At 37.1% G+C, this 15799-nt stretch overlaps 1 protein-coding gene across 1 annotated transcript in view; it reads left to right on the plus strand.

Annotated features, from left to right (window-relative positions):
- The first annotated feature begins 10268 nt into the window (after positions 1-10268).
- LOC110098674 (FT-interacting protein 3-like) overlaps positions 10269-15799 on the plus strand; it is a 28686-nt gene continuing 23155 nt past the window's right edge. The window contains exons 1-4 of the mRNA XM_020825578.2: positions 10269-10669; positions 10743-10865; positions 12561-12798; positions 12991-13107. Of these exons, the coding sequence (XP_020681237.2) occupies positions 10269-10669; positions 10743-10865; positions 12561-12798; positions 12991-13107 (879 nt within the window). The remainder of the gene's footprint in view (positions 10670-10742; positions 10866-12560; positions 12799-12990; positions 13108-15799) is intronic.

The following is a 15799-nucleotide window of genomic DNA, read 5'->3' on the forward strand; positions in this document are numbered from 1 at the left end:
AGGACGATATTCATATCATCCAGGCCGATCTAACTCAATTATGCCTAAATTGATCTATTATCTTTGGAAAGCATTAATGGTTAATTGATACGATCACATCGTCCGGGACGATTGCTGGATCGACCGGGACGATGTCCTAGACAATCTACATTGGACAACTTGAATTCAGGGTGATGATCAGAATGATTGAAATCGGTTTTAAACTAATCGGCCTGGACGATCGCGTTATCGGCCAGGACGATGTAACCAATTTTCTTCTGATAATCTCAAATCATCCCGGGCTGATGAGCTGAATTTGTACTGATCGGCCAGGACGATATACCTATCATCCTGGATGATAATATCGACAACTTGCATTAATGAGCTCATTTTGAGCTTTTCTATTTAAGCTATGACATGACATTTTGTAAGTGTCTTTGGCAGCCATTATAGCTTCGTTCTTTTGGGGGAAACTTGAAGAGAAAGTTTGAAAGGGAGTGAGGAACAGGTGAAGTCTGAGAGAGGGAGAAGATCCTGTGAGGGGGGACACAAGGGAGTGTGGAGGGGGATTCCACATGGTTGCTTCGGTAGGCTTGCACCTTAATACCATCGAATTCAAGGCTTGTCTCGATAGAAGTTCACCAAAGAAAAAGATCTCTTTGGTGTCAAAGGACCCGGCGACTCCGCCGCACCGGGGAAGGTGGAAGTGATTTTGTAAGGGCTTCTCCGCCTAGCTGTGGGGGCTAAAGGAGAGACACTTGTTTTAGTGCAATACTTGGAGGGTGCCTCCAAGGAATGGACGTAGGTCAAGGTTTGACCGAACCACTATAAATCCGGTGAGTTCTTTCTTTATTATTTCCACACTTTTAATTTCCGCATCATTGGTTTTGATTGTGGTGAATCTTATTTTTTGGATTTAAGATTGTGTTTGTTTTAAATATTGATTCACCTCTCTATCTCATTATTAGCCTTGGGCCAGTTCTATAGGGCTTAACATCCGTATCGAACTATCATTTTCCAACAATTGTTAAATAAAATACATAAGAGTATTTAGTTTATTTAAATTTATTAAAAACCTATAAATTTAATACATTTGTGTCTACCAAAAGGATTCAAACACAATGTATAAAGGTCTTATTTAATTTAGAACTTAATTAATCAATCTAGTTAATTAGATGAATTGTTAAATCATATTTAATTTAAATCAATTACATTTTACTTAATGTCTACTGATCATTTAATTTGTTTAGATTTTTTCTTTTATTTGAATTTTTAATTAATTTTCTATGATTATTTAAGTTTGATTATTCATTTATATTTTGGAATTTCATTTTTTTTATTTTCTTTTTTATTCATACTTGTTTTTAATTTTTTTATTTATTTTTAATTTATATGGATTTTATTGTAAATTAACTTAATTTAAATCCATCAGTAGCTTTCATTTATTAAAACTTAATAAATTTGATTTAATCATGTTTAGTTATCTTATCTTTATTATTTAATATACTTATTTTATTTTATGCATTATGATTTATGAAAATCAAAGAGAAAAATTGTAAATGTGGGTAGTAAATCAAAGCTACTCAGCCTTAAACTTGTTATTGATGAGTAAATTTTGACTCACTAGATTGTTATCAGGTTTGAAAAATTAAATTTGGGGTTTCTATAAGGTCCTAAGGTTTAGTAGATTCTATTCACATGTAAGGCTTTTGAGACCTATGGGGTTCTAAGTTTTAGATAGTTTATCTCACCAGAGTAAGTCTACAGTGCAACCAATTTGCTCTCACCTTAAAAAAGGTGAGATGGATTGAGGAACATGCCCGAGCTCATCGTCTAAGTATCTCCACAGTTTCTTGCAAACAACATGAAAATGAAAGAATGTGTTAGAATTTCATGTATTTTAATTTCTAAATTAATTCAAATATGAAACTTATGAATGATACTTAAGAAAGATCATACATCTAAATATTACGTGAGAAATTAAAGGATATCACCATTAACATGCATTACTTTAGAACTCATGAAATCATCAAGGGAAGTTGTGTTTGAGGAGATTTTCAATCATACAAATTATGATACATTCAATTGCATGATAATTGGAGATATTTAGCATCAAGATAAAATCTCTATGAATTAATAGAAATAACATACACATTATCCTTTTGCTGATTGAAGCAACATGCTCTTAGCACTTATAAAGTTCTGTAAATTAATTCAATTTTAATCATGCATCCAATATTATATTACAATATATTTGTGCAAGTGCCTTTTGATTACAAAAATAATTAATAATGTGAGAGATAATGTTTTATTACTTCATTTATTACTCAAGACCACTCACAAAGAACATTACTCAAGACCACTCACATTTATTACTTCATCTCAATATGAACATGTCAAGTGCAAACAAATGATGGAATGAATACAAACCAATTTTTATCTTCATATCCTCTAAAATATGATTCACTATTAAGATAGCAAGCCAATAATTTTAAGTAGGCATGAAAATGCCATTTTCAAGAGTGATCCCATCTTCACATATCACACAAAACCAATATATGTAAGTGATTTAGCTACATTCAAAGAAAATTACACAATCTAAAATGAAAAAGCATACAAAAATTAAAGAAATTGTATCAACAAAATAAAAAATCTCTTCGATTAAATAATATAACATCACTTTTAACCTAACAATGAAATCTAGCATTTAGCTCTTTCATATAAGGAAAGTATGCATCTCTCTCAGATTTTTGTGAGCACATGCGAATCACCTTCACTCATGCAAGGAAATCTAATAGAATGTATGAATCATATAACAATAGATAAAAGAAAGATTTTATATAGATAAATGTAATAAACATCCAAGAATACATTATAGATGAAATAAAATCTAGACAAAAAATATTTGTTATGCTCTTGCTCACTGTCGAGTGGAGGTCAGGGCTACAAATGGGAGCAAGACAGGAGCTATACAGTGGGCTAGCTAGTGGCTAACTAGATGGGGTGGTTGGGTTGATGGCAACAAGAATGTTGAATGGGACTAGATCGATGTAAAGAGGTTGGAACCAGGCTTGGAGTCAGGGCTTTATAATGAACTTTTAATTTCATACATAAATCTTACCTTGCTTTTAATAAATTTTTTCTCTTTCAAGATTACAAATAAGTAAAGAATGATCTAATAAAGAACTTTTTTTAGTTTTCAAATCATCATATTCATTTTTTAAATCATTACAATACATATCTAAATTTTTATACTCTTTTTCTAAAACATTATATTTTCTTTTTAATTTTTATATTCATCAACTAATTCATTAAATGCACCATCGAATTCTTCATAAGATATATCATTAAATTCCCTTGAGAATCACAATCAGATTCTCCTCCTACCATAAGATAGATGTTCATCTCTTCATCTGATGAGCTTGATTCATCTAAATATGGGTTGGACCATAGAGCCTTTTTTTTTTAATGCTTCTTTTCTTTCATTTCACTTTTTCTCTCTACATCCATCTCTTTCCTCTTTCAATTGATTATATCTGGATAGTCTCCTCTTACATGTCTAGGCTTCTTGTAATGGTAGCAAATAATCCATTCTCATGCAGGGAAATTTTTTAGTTTGAAATTTATAATGTTTAGATTTTCATACCTTTTGATTTTTGTTCCTTAGTAAGCTTTCAAGTCTTCTTAAAAGCATAACCACCTCATCGCTATTTGCATTAGAGCTTGATGTAAATAATACAAGCTCAAATTATCTTATATAAAATGACCAAAATATATGAGGTGATCTTATAATATAATTTTAATCACCTCACTACTTGCAAATGAAATATAAAATTTTCACACTTTAAGATAGATTTATATTATCATTAAAATATGAATAATATTTTAAATAAAAATATTTTTCTTACTAATTTAAACTATATCACCTCAAATCATATAATACTTTTAAAAATAAATTAAATTTGAAATGTAAATCTATGCTACATAAAAGAAAATAAAAATAGTTGCTTTAATATCTTTGTGGATATTGTTGACCTCGATTTTGTCAAATCTTTGGGTCTGGAAGGTTGACTTGGTCAAATTGACCAAGCCAGGACCCAAGACCTCTCCCACTTAGTTCAATGGGTCGATCTGAGTCTATTGAGCCCGGGCTCAAGCCTTGGGTCAACCTGGTTCACCAAGTCAACCCAGGTTGACCCAATGGGCCTTAATAAGCATAATTCAATTTTAAATCCATTTCAAAGCCTCGTAAGCCCAACCCATCTCCTTCCTGACCTAATTGACTAGTTTGACCAAGTCAAACCTTGACTTGGTCAAATCTAGCCATGAATAGGTCAAATTAACCCATTTAAGCTCATTTAATCCCTATTTAATGCCCTAATTGATTTCTAATGATTTTAAAAATCAAATCCCAACTAAATCACTCCCTCTCTCTTTGAATTTGACCCTTGATCTCATCTCCACCATCAAAGAGAGGGAGAGGGGTTTAAATAGTGAAATTTATGTTAAATTAAAGACTTTTTCTCTCTTGCTTGATCCTTAGGCGACCTCAGGCCCTGAGATTTTGTGAGAATACTCCCTTCACGTTTTCCAACCCAATCTTGGCCTCCTCGAGCCACAGGCGGCAAAATCCTGGCGTGATCGAAGGCCAAACCCTTCTACGGTGACTTTCGCTCAATCCAAAAGTTTAGGAGCTCGATGTCAACTAGGAACTTCTTTGTGGGGAGGTTACAAGTTCAACGAGCCCAAGATCTCCCAAATCCATCCATTGGATTGAGGTATATCTCAAACCCAATCCTAAGACACTTAGCTTAAAATATCATTTCAAAAAGCACTTTTCAGAACGTCTTAATGGTCCCCCATGATTTCTGTTCAAGCATAGATCATACGTTTAAAATTTTATTGGATTTCGTAGTGTATTTTGCGAGAACGAGGCAAATTTCTATTTAGGGTTTCGATCTAGCGAGATCAGGCCTTAGGGATGTCCTGGACCGTTGATCTCGCCAATCAACGGTCCGGATCACGTGATTTCAGCGGTCGGGGCTGACCGCAGGACTCTAGCGCGGTTTCACACACCATGTGGTGCCATCTAGGCCGCCCGTCCAAACCGTGTAGATCCGACGGCTCGGAGTGAGTCCGACGTGGATAAGTGATTGGGCGCTAAATCCCACGCCACCCAATCATTGCCTGAAACCACGTGCTCAGTAAGAGTCCGCCACATGGAAATCCGAGGGTCCTGCCACCGATTTTTAATTTAAAATTGATTTTAAATTTTTTTTAAACCAGTTTTCTTCCAAAAATCCAATTTTTTCCCGAAAAATACGAGCAATACCTCGTTTTGTTTGTATTTTTGTCCCCGTTATTTTAAAATTAAATTAATTTAAAAATATTTTATGTTTATTTAATTATTTAAAAAAATAGTGAAAATACTATTTTAGAAATATTATTTTGATTATTTTTATTATTATTATATAATTATCATTATTTCTTTAATTATAATATTAATAATAATTATTATTTTGATATTTTTGTTACTGTTTTAATTATTATCATTATTATTATTATAATTATTATAATTATTTAAATATAAAAAGTATTTTTTTATAACTAAATACTAGTGTAATTATTTTTAATTATTTAAATTACTTAAAATATTATTAATAATTAAGGTATTATTACTGCCATATTTTAAATTACTTTTAAAATTAAGAGACTTCTATATTTTAAGTCAATTTTATTTAACGATTATTTTTAAATAATTTTTTTAATTATTTTAAAAGTAGCTCTTCTATTGTATTTAAACTTCAAAAATTCATATCTTTTTTGTTTTAAATCGGATTTCGGCTTGCAACCCCTCGTTCTTTTCATAAAAAATGTAAACTTTATTTTAAAATTGCTTCTATTCGCGGATTCCTACTGTATTGATAGATTTCATTCTTAAGAGCACTATTTGGCTATTTAAGTATTATTTGGGTATTTAGTATAGTAATTATTTTTAAATTAAAAACTATTTTGAAACCCTTTTCAAAACCTTGATTTGAGGGGTCAGTGGGTCTCCCATATATTTATTTACTATAACTTGACCTATTTTAATTATCTTAACTTTCAAAATTTATATATATTTAAGTATTTTAAAACTATTTTAAAATTACTTATATATTAAATCTCCTATTTTTGGAAGACTCACTACATGAAATTTTAGGCACAGTTTATATATATGAAGAGAAATCATGGGGGAGATGGATTAGTGAATGACTGAGTTCCAATCATTCAATAATCCCTTCATCATTTGTACTTACTTTTCATTTGTCGTAGATTGCATGTGTAGGTTGCACCACAAGCACTTAATTTAGGCTCACCTAGATCTAAGGACATAGTGTGTTAACTACTTTTATGTGTTTTCCATGCATTATTACCTTGAGCATTAGACAAAACTTCACATTAAACTCCTACAGCGTACTGACACCTTAAGAATAATAATTAAGGACCCATCTAGCAAATTTAGAAATTTTCTAGAAGCTAGGATAGATCACAGATTAAAATAAAAACTTCAACACTTAAACTTAGAGACATATTGAACATTCTATAATTTTCTAGGAATTTTTAGGGCTTGTTAGACCCCTTAATTAACCAACCCTAATTTACATGATAAATAGGGCTCTGAGATTTTCTGAAAATTATAATAAACCTATTTCAATTCTGAAAATTACCTATAATAGCTTGAATTGCTTAAAATTTGACCCCTAACCTTAGATAAATAGAACTCCTTAGTTTGACTTTAGGTTGACCCTTAATTTAACCTTATATGGAAATTACCATTTTGCTCCTAATAATTCATTAAAAATTATTAAAAATTTTAAATTTTCCCCAAACACTTAAAATCATTTTCTCAAGTCATCCCTGACCTTTGGGGGTGATTCCAATCAATTTGGAGCTGATTTGGATCAAAACCACAAAATCAACCCTTTATTAGATAATTTAGATAATTCCTTTAATTACCCGATATTTAGAAATTCATTACTAATTGTATAAAATTCTAAATTAGGCTAACTTAGTGGAATTAGACTCCTAGTAAGGCCTAATATTTATGAAAAATATTAGGATTCCAGAAACTCACCTAAATTAGAAAGTCAACTTTTTAGTCAACCATAGTTCATTTAGGGCCCAAAACATAGAAAGTTCATAACTTTGCCTAGAAAACTCCAATTTTAGTATACTACCTGGCTAACTACTCATCTTAAGGTCTAGTATTTTCCTAAAATATAGGAAACCTAAATCTAGCCTATTGCTCGTAGTGACTTTTTGGACCTCCTCAACCTAGTACCTAAGAGGAGTCGGGACTTTCCAAAATTTTGTAATGCAATTTAAACTTCAAATATCACCACCCTAAGCATTAAAAACTGATCAACAAACCAAATTACTTAAAAATGGACCCTAATCCATTAAAACTTTGATTTTAATTAAAACTCCCTTTTCTATCCTTCCACAAACTACAACTTTAGATAATTTTAACTAACTACCCAGCTTAGGACATATCCAAGCCACACCAGCCATGCACACACATAAGATTGTTTGCTAGGGCACCACTTTTAGAATTAGGCTAGGCCAGTGTTTATTTCCTTTTCTGCTGTGTGCCAGAGATTTCAGTGATTTTCATTGCATGCTATTTAAAATTGTTGGTGTGTTTGCCTACTTTTTCTACACTCTGTGAATATGATGTGATGAGCGCTAGATCTACCCCTAGGTTAGGAACATATATATACTGTTCTTCCGTGTATGTGGCCATGCTCAAGCTAAAAAAATGGGGGCACTATTGTGATTTCTAATATTATCTTATGCAGGTGCTTGCTCAGCCCCCTAAATAAACGAGGGCTAAATAAAATAATTATAACTGCTACAGGTGCTACAGGTGGACTGCTTAGCCCACATAATTAAGAGCATGGCTTGGCACATCTTCAATGGATTATTTCTTTTTATTCTTAACTGCTTGAGATATTACAACTGCTTGGGATGATTATTAGAATAACCTTGTAGGGAGTTTAGAATTTATTATTTTTTAAATTGATGTAATATTTGCAAAATTTGTTAAGAGTTGTGAAATTGACATTTGAGTTGGGATATTCTTATCCAACTTGACTTCCAAAAGAAGAAGGCATCCTCATAGGGGAGAGTCTTCTTCCATTTGGAAGATCGAGCTGGATGGCTTTAGATATTCAAAGAGAAAAAGCTATACCCCCTACCAAGGGGGAATTATCTCTTCGTTTGGATATTCAAGCCACGATGAATCCAAGGATTCCAAGGAGGAGAAATCTAAGGAGTTCAAGGATGAGAATTCTAAGGAGTCCAAGGAGAAGAAGATTGAAGACTGAAGACTTGAAAATCAATATCCCACTCAAAGTCATTTGCGTCTGTTATAGGCTTAGAAATTTGGGATGTTGGCAGTGACGCCCGGCCACTTTGCTTTCTGCATATCTGGGTTGTAATAAGGGTAGTTTACCTATGGACATTTAATTGATTTGTTGGATTTATATTGATGTGTTTACCTAATTGTGCAATAGAAATTGCCTGTTTTTCTTAGGTTTCTTTCTTGCATGTTGCTTTTGTTTTTTGCCTGAATTTCATTAGGCTCTTCTAAGGATAATAAAATATTTTCTACTCATAACTAATTTTTAAAAATTTAAGTTTAAATAACTTAGAAACTTAACAAATCTAGGGAACTGCTGGAATCGTCTGGGGTCGCATGCATATTACAGCATCCTTCTTCCCTTGTTATAAGACATCTCCCTGCCTACTAGTAGAGTCCGAATAATTTGGCCTATGAGGATGAAGTGCTGGGCTTAAGGAAACCCAGTCTTTTCTAAAAATCTATTTTTTAGATTATTTCTTTTTATTCTTAACTGTTTGAGATATTGCAACTGCTTGGGATGATTATTAGAATAACCTTGTAGCATCCTTCTTCCCTTGTTATAAGACATCTCCCTGCCTACTAGTAGATTCCGGATAATTTGGCCTATGAGGATGAAGTGCTGGGCTTAAGGAAACCCAGTCTTTTCTAAAAATCTATTTTTTAATAAGCCTATTTTTTAAAACTCTATAACATTCATGATTTGTCTTTTCAACTAGCATGCATTATATTAGAAACTAATTTAATTAAAATTTAATTATATTAGTTAGGAGCATCTACCCCATATAAGTTCAGGATCAAATAGGAAACTCTCTAGATGTCGGTCATATTTTCAAATAACTGTACCACCCACCCATCTTTCATAACTGACTTGATAGCATGGTTTTAAAGTGATTAGGTGATTAGCTGGCTCCCCAATCCAAGCTGGGGTAAGTCCAGGTTTTGCGCTGCATTAGCTAGGATACGGGTCTTAGTGTTTTGTAGAACACTAATCTCAATATAGCTCTAGGATTCGAGGCTGCTACATATGGTCTCATAGTATGCCTTAAATAGTAGGTAGGTCCCTTCCTTTTAGGGACTATAAATCCTATTTATATGCATCACAGGATGATGCCACATCCATCTTTCTCTCATGCATGTGATTGGATGCCTGACTTTTATTTTCTCCAGTTTCTTCTATAGTATCCTAGAGCCTCTAAATGCTGGTATGAGCCACGCATGTTGACTGAGCCTTTTGGGACCTTTCTTCCCTTTGAGTATGACTTCTTAGTCTACACCATCGTGCCAATCCCATTTTAAGAATGGATAATATATAATCCTTAATTGAGAGTTTTCTCAGGCTCTAGCCTAGGATGTAATTAACCATGGGGGCTTGCGCCCGTGGGAAACATGGCTCCACATATACTAAACCCCACTCGAGCTATCGCATTAGGTGGGGGAAACCTGTGATTAGGTCATGTTTATTGCTACCCATCGGGGTGCAATGGTGAGAGCCGTTATCCTCAATGGTTAGTCGTATGCACGATCCAATCTGTCCCTTTCAATTGACCCATTCGCACGATGCTCTTTCAGAGGTCCACAGGTTTCTGGCGACTACGGTGGGACTAGTTTCTCTCTCCATCTTTAGATTCTATATTATCTTTTCTTATGTGTACTCCAAGATTTTTACTCCTTAGATTGAGTCCATCCCACTCTTAGTTAGGGTCTTTCCTTAGGGTTCCTTCCCCTTAGCTACGATTCTTCCCTACTCTACTTCTTTCTAGCCTTGCAGGCTATTCCATCCTTTATCCATTTCTATCTTTCTTTATGAAATCCTTACTCATTCATTCTTTCTTGATTTTCATTCTAACCAATCTTTTCTATTTCTTTTCTTGGCAACAGTACCATGGTTCCTTTCGCACCTTTCGTTACTTTCAATTTCGGCTCAGATGTGCAGGTGACTCTCCCTGAGTCCTTGCTCGCTAGTCCGCCCACTGGAGGGATCACTTTTGGTTCCTTCACGGACTCGGCCTTCATCACTCTTGGCGGGCCGACCCCATCGGAGGCTGCTGTATTCTCTCCTCCCCAGATGAGAGGATGCGTAGCCATGCGCCCTTTTGGACGACCAGCTGCTCGGTCGATAGCCCAGGCACCTGTTCATCCCGTTCTTGTACTTGTGCAGCTTGTGCGCCCTATGGCTAGGCGACCAGTGCCTAGGCCACTTCCCGTTCCACTAGTTCGTTCAGTGGTTAGGCGTCCAATACCTGCCGCTCCTGTTGCGCGGGTTACTCCGGCCCCTCAGCACCGGTAGCCTGTTGCAGTTATTCCCCTCGTTCGTCCAGCAGTTAGGTGACTTGTGCCTGCCACTCCTGTTGCACAGGTTGGTCCAGCCCCTCAGCGCCGGTAGCCTGCTGCTGTTGTTACTCCCATTGTTCCGGCAGAAGTACCTTGAATTTGGGTTCCCCCTCCCACTTCCACATGGAAGAGGGCTGCCCAGACCGAGGTGCCTTCGCCCTCTTCTGGTCGAGTTTCTATTTTTACTCGGCTCTCTCATATTGAGACCGTCGGGCAGACCCTGACACTCCCAGTTGTGCCTGTTCCCCCACCTAGGCAGTGGGTTCAGATGTTCCATCCACCTCCACCTCCAGCCTTGGGAGATAGGCCAGGAGGAATAGGAATAGGAGGTTATGTTTAACTGCGTCTGAGGTAGAGAGGCAGTGGATGGAAGATGCGATAGCTCACCAGGAGCTAGTTTAGAGAATAGTGGCTCCCAGGCAGTGGAAACCATGACCAGTTGCAGCAGTAGTCACCTTAGAGGTGATAGTAGCTCCTGAGATATAGGCGATCCAGGGAGGACACTTCTCTCCACTGACACACAGTGGGGATGAGGAGGATGTTGCCCACATTACGGCGGCTCCTCCTGTTACCACTACCTTACCCCAGGCTAGGGTCCCTAGGGATGCTAGTGTTCGAGCCCTCTCTCAAATGATTCAAAATATCATCTTTCTAACGTGTGGTAGAGGTCCTGCCAGTCTGGAGAGGTTACTCTAACAGATCTCTCAGGCTACTCTTCAATTGCAGAGATAGACCACGACACCGAGGTATAGGTGGCAGAGAGGATAGCCAGCTCGGCAGTTAGTCAATACAACTCCAGTTGTTAGACCGCCGATAGTTACTCCTGCTGTTGGACGACACCCACGTTGTCAAGAATAGAAACAACATTGGGAGCCTACTCGGTCCCAGAATAGATCAGCCGTGGTAGTCCCTCAACAGCTGGTTACCAATATAGAGCCCCGTCGTAGTAGAGGGGTTTGGAGACGTCGACAGGCAGGCACCCCCATCAAGCCTGTACAATCAGCAGGTACAGTGCAGCCAGACGAGACTGTACAGTCAGTTGAGGATACACAGTCAGTTGAGATAGTACATTCAGTTGAGACAGTTTAGCCAGTAGATATAGTTGACCAACTGGATGTAGTAGTTTCTTCTGGGTCTGAAGTGGTCCCAAAGACTTGTGATATGGATACAGTGCCTAGCCCTGATGGATCACCAAACCAGGTAGAGATAGAGCCATCTCCCAGCCCTCATAGGATCACCTCTCCTATGAGTCCCTATATAGAGGCACTTCAATGATCTTTCTTAGAGGATGATGATATACTGGAAAGTGTGTTAGATGAGGATATACCAGTGCACCAGATCTATGTAATTACTCATCGAATTCACTCAGATGAGTAGAGAGACCCTGAGGATGATGATGAGCAGGGAGATCCAGAGGCAGGGGATCTCCCAGATCAGTTTCTATAGATACCACAGTACTACACTTACATGCTCAGATGGCCGAGATGGCCAAAGCCATGGCAGTGATGACTGCCCAGTTGACTCCTATGGGGGCTACACCCTAAGTGATGGGCGTGGGTACTCCTACCACATCTAGAGACGATCCAGTAGCGCCAGTGGCACTAGACCCTGTGAGAGTGGATAGGGTCCCGACGGCAGTTCCTATAGTTCCTGCAGCACCTACAGTTAGCTAGAGTCAGCCAGCACAGTTGTTAGCCAGTCAGATTCAAGATTTGATAGCTCAGAAGGTGGAGTAGGCAATTTCCTCCAGGAAGACTGAAGAGGTGGTCAGTAGAGGTAGGCCTTACCCATTGGAGTATGAGAGTGAGCCTTACCCTCCTGGTTTTATTCCCCCATGATTCAGAGTCTTTGATGGGTTTGGGAACCCAAGGCAGCATGTGGCTCAATATCGAGCCATATGTTGCAACATCGGGGGGAATGATGCATTGATGTTAAGACTTTTTATTAGTACTCTGGTTGGGGTGGCGTTTGCTTGGTATGCCGACCTCCCCAACGACTCAGTCCAGACCTTTGCAGAGTTAGAGCAGCTATTTATACAGAGGTTTGCCAGTGCAGAGCACCGGATCACAATTGGAGAATTGGTTGTGACTAGATAGCGCCCTAGAGAGAGTCTTCCAGATTATATAGTTAGATGGAGGAACCTTAGCCTGCAGTGTGAGCCCCAGTTACAGGAGCAGCATGCAGTAGAGATTTTGTTAAAGAATATAGATGGCCCTATAGCACCTTACTTGAAAGGTTTCACTATAAGAACCTTTCAAAAATTGTTAACTAAGGTGATCAGTCTACAGGACAGCATACCTGATGCAGTCCCTCCTAAGATTGAGAGTCAACCTCAGCGTAGACCTCAGCATCAGGAGTTATTAAGGGCACCTCCTCCTAGGAAGGGGAAGGTACACAGTACCTATGGGCCACCAGATAAGGGCAAGAAGCCCGTGAGCAGTGCACCTCCATCACGACTACAGACTCAGTAATCCAGACCTCCTTATAAGGCCCTAGAGAGTCAACCATCTTTATAGGAGAGACTTGACAAGGAATATTTCTTTAAAAAAGAAAGTATAAGAAAGATATTTAAATTCCTTGTTAAGAAAGATATTTTGGCATTCCTATTCAATAAAAAGGCAGATGAATAAGGGCAAATGGAACACCCACTATATTGCCCCTTTCACCGACACACTGGCCATACACTTGAAGATTGTTTTGTGTTCAAAGATAGGAAGGAGAGCCTTATGGATAGTGGGAAGATCCATCTACAGAATAGTGACTTAGTGCAGCCCCAGGGCATGACTACTCATACAGTGCAAAGGATTTCAGACTCCAGCCACAGTGACAGTCAGACTTACAGTTAGGGCAGTAGTGGCAGATCATTCCACAGTTCTGAGGGAGAGTGACAGCTAGCACTCTCCAAGAAGATCTAGCAGATAATTGAGCAAGATATACAGAGTTCAGCAGCAGTTGAGAGAAGGCCTCCCCAGGCCAAGTCGATAGTTACAGCTCTAGCTTCTTTACTACTACACTTTTTTTCTTTCTTTCTTCTATTATAGTGCCAAATGAGCACATTTCCTTCTCTCTTTTTTTTTTTACTTATACTAGAGAAATGTGTGAAAGAAAAAAAAATGATTGTAATTGAAAGTGATCAGATGACACTAGATAGTGCTCTGATACCACTTGAAAGTTCGTTAGGGATGTTAAGCCCTATGAACTTAGTCCCAAGCTAACCAAGAGGGCGGGTGAATTGGTAATAAAATTCTTTACACAAAGAAATAAAATCACAAACCAAATCACCACAAACAAAGTGCGGAATTAAATAAATACAAAAGCGATAATAAAAAAAGAACACACCGGATTTATAGTAGTTCGGTCAAACCTTAACCTACGTCCTCTCCTTGGAGGCACCCTCCAAGTATTGCACTAACTAAGTGTCTCTCCTTTAGCCCCCACAGCTAGGCGGAGAAGCCCTTACAAAATCACTTCTACCTTCCCCAGTGCGGCGGAGTCGCCGGGTCCTTTGACTCCAAAAAGATCTTCTTCTTTCGTGAACTTACCTCGAGACAAACCTTTAATCCAATGGTACTAAGGTGTGAGTTCGCCGGAGCAACCATGTGGAATCCCCTCCACACTCCCTTGAGTTCCCCCCCTTCACAGGATCTTCTCCCTCTCAAACTCCACCCTTTCCTCTCTCCCTTTCAAGCTCTCTCTTCAAGTTTCCCCCACAAGAATGATTTATTTCTTTGTGTAAAGAATTTTATTACCAATTCACCCCCCCTCTTGGTTAGCTTGGGACTAAGTTCATAAGGCTTAACATCCCTAACGAACTTTCTAGTGCCATCAGAGCACTTTTAAGTGGTATCAGAGCGGTTTTCAAAAAATAAGTTTTTAAAAGCTTTTGAATTTCAATCCATGGCTAATCGCAATGTTGCGGAAGGTTATTCAATCACCAGACCTCCTTTATTTGAAAATGTGTCATTTGATTTTTGAAAAACTCGCATATCTATTTTCTTGCAATCGATTGATTTTCGCATGTGGCATATAATTTTAACTGGTTATTCATCACCGTCACGTATTGTTAATGGAGTTAAAACTGATAAAGGAACCGTCACATATTATTAATGGAGTTAAAACTGATATTCCTTTTAATCAATGGAATAGGGAAGAACAAGTAAATGCTCAATTGAATGCAAAATCTTTAAAAACTGCTTTTCTGTGCTTTAAATTATGAAGATTTTATGTTAGTTTCCACGTGCACTACTGGTAAGGAAGTTTGGGATAAACTACACACCATATACGAAGGCATTAGTGAAATCAAGCAATCCAAGTTAAATTTGTTAATGCATGATTTTGAACTGTTTTCCATGAAATCTATAAGACGATCTAGACATGCACAGTAGGTTCATTCAAATTGTAACATCATTGCATGCCTTAGGAAAAGAGTTTTCTAATTTTAAAAAAGTCAATAAAATTCTTCGTTGTTTACTTGAAAAATTTGATGCAAAAGTTGTTGCTATTTGTGAATCAAAAGATTTGAATGATTTACTATTGATAATTTGATTGGCTCACTCATTGCCTACGAGCAATGTTTGGGTCAAAGACTTTTAGATGTAGGTGAAACGATTATTCTAAAACTGAAGATACGGAAAAAGTTTGCTTAGTTGGTGACGAATGCAATGACTTGTCAAGCCAATCACAAAGCTCACCAAGCATAAGGAAAAGTGGAAAAAATGTAAAAGTGGTAAGGATGTCCATATTTCTTCTGACGTTATTTGCTTTCGATGCAGGAAACATGGATATATGAAAAATCAGTGCCCTAATTTAAGAATTTTTCCTATGAAAGAAAAGGGAAAGGCAAAGAAAATTTAAACTGGGGAAAATGAAATGCAAAAAATCTCAGGGGGGATCTTGTTTCTAAAGCATCAGATCAGGAGAGAGATAATGGTTAAAAGCCTTTCGTGTTTTTGTATTGTGTTTTTGTTTTTATGTTTTTCATTTTTTTTTTATTCTTTGAAATTTTTGTTTTCGTGAAAATTTTTTCTCGTGATCACACATACATTCACTTTTCTAAAAATAAAAAATCTACTTCCTATTTTT

The sequence above is a fragment of the Dendrobium catenatum genome, unplaced genomic scaffold, assembly GCF_001605985.2.
Source record: "Dendrobium catenatum unplaced genomic scaffold, ASM160598v2 fragScaff_scaffold_860, whole genome shotgun sequence".
Taxonomy (NCBI): domain Eukaryota; kingdom Viridiplantae; phylum Streptophyta; class Magnoliopsida; order Asparagales; family Orchidaceae; genus Dendrobium; species Dendrobium catenatum.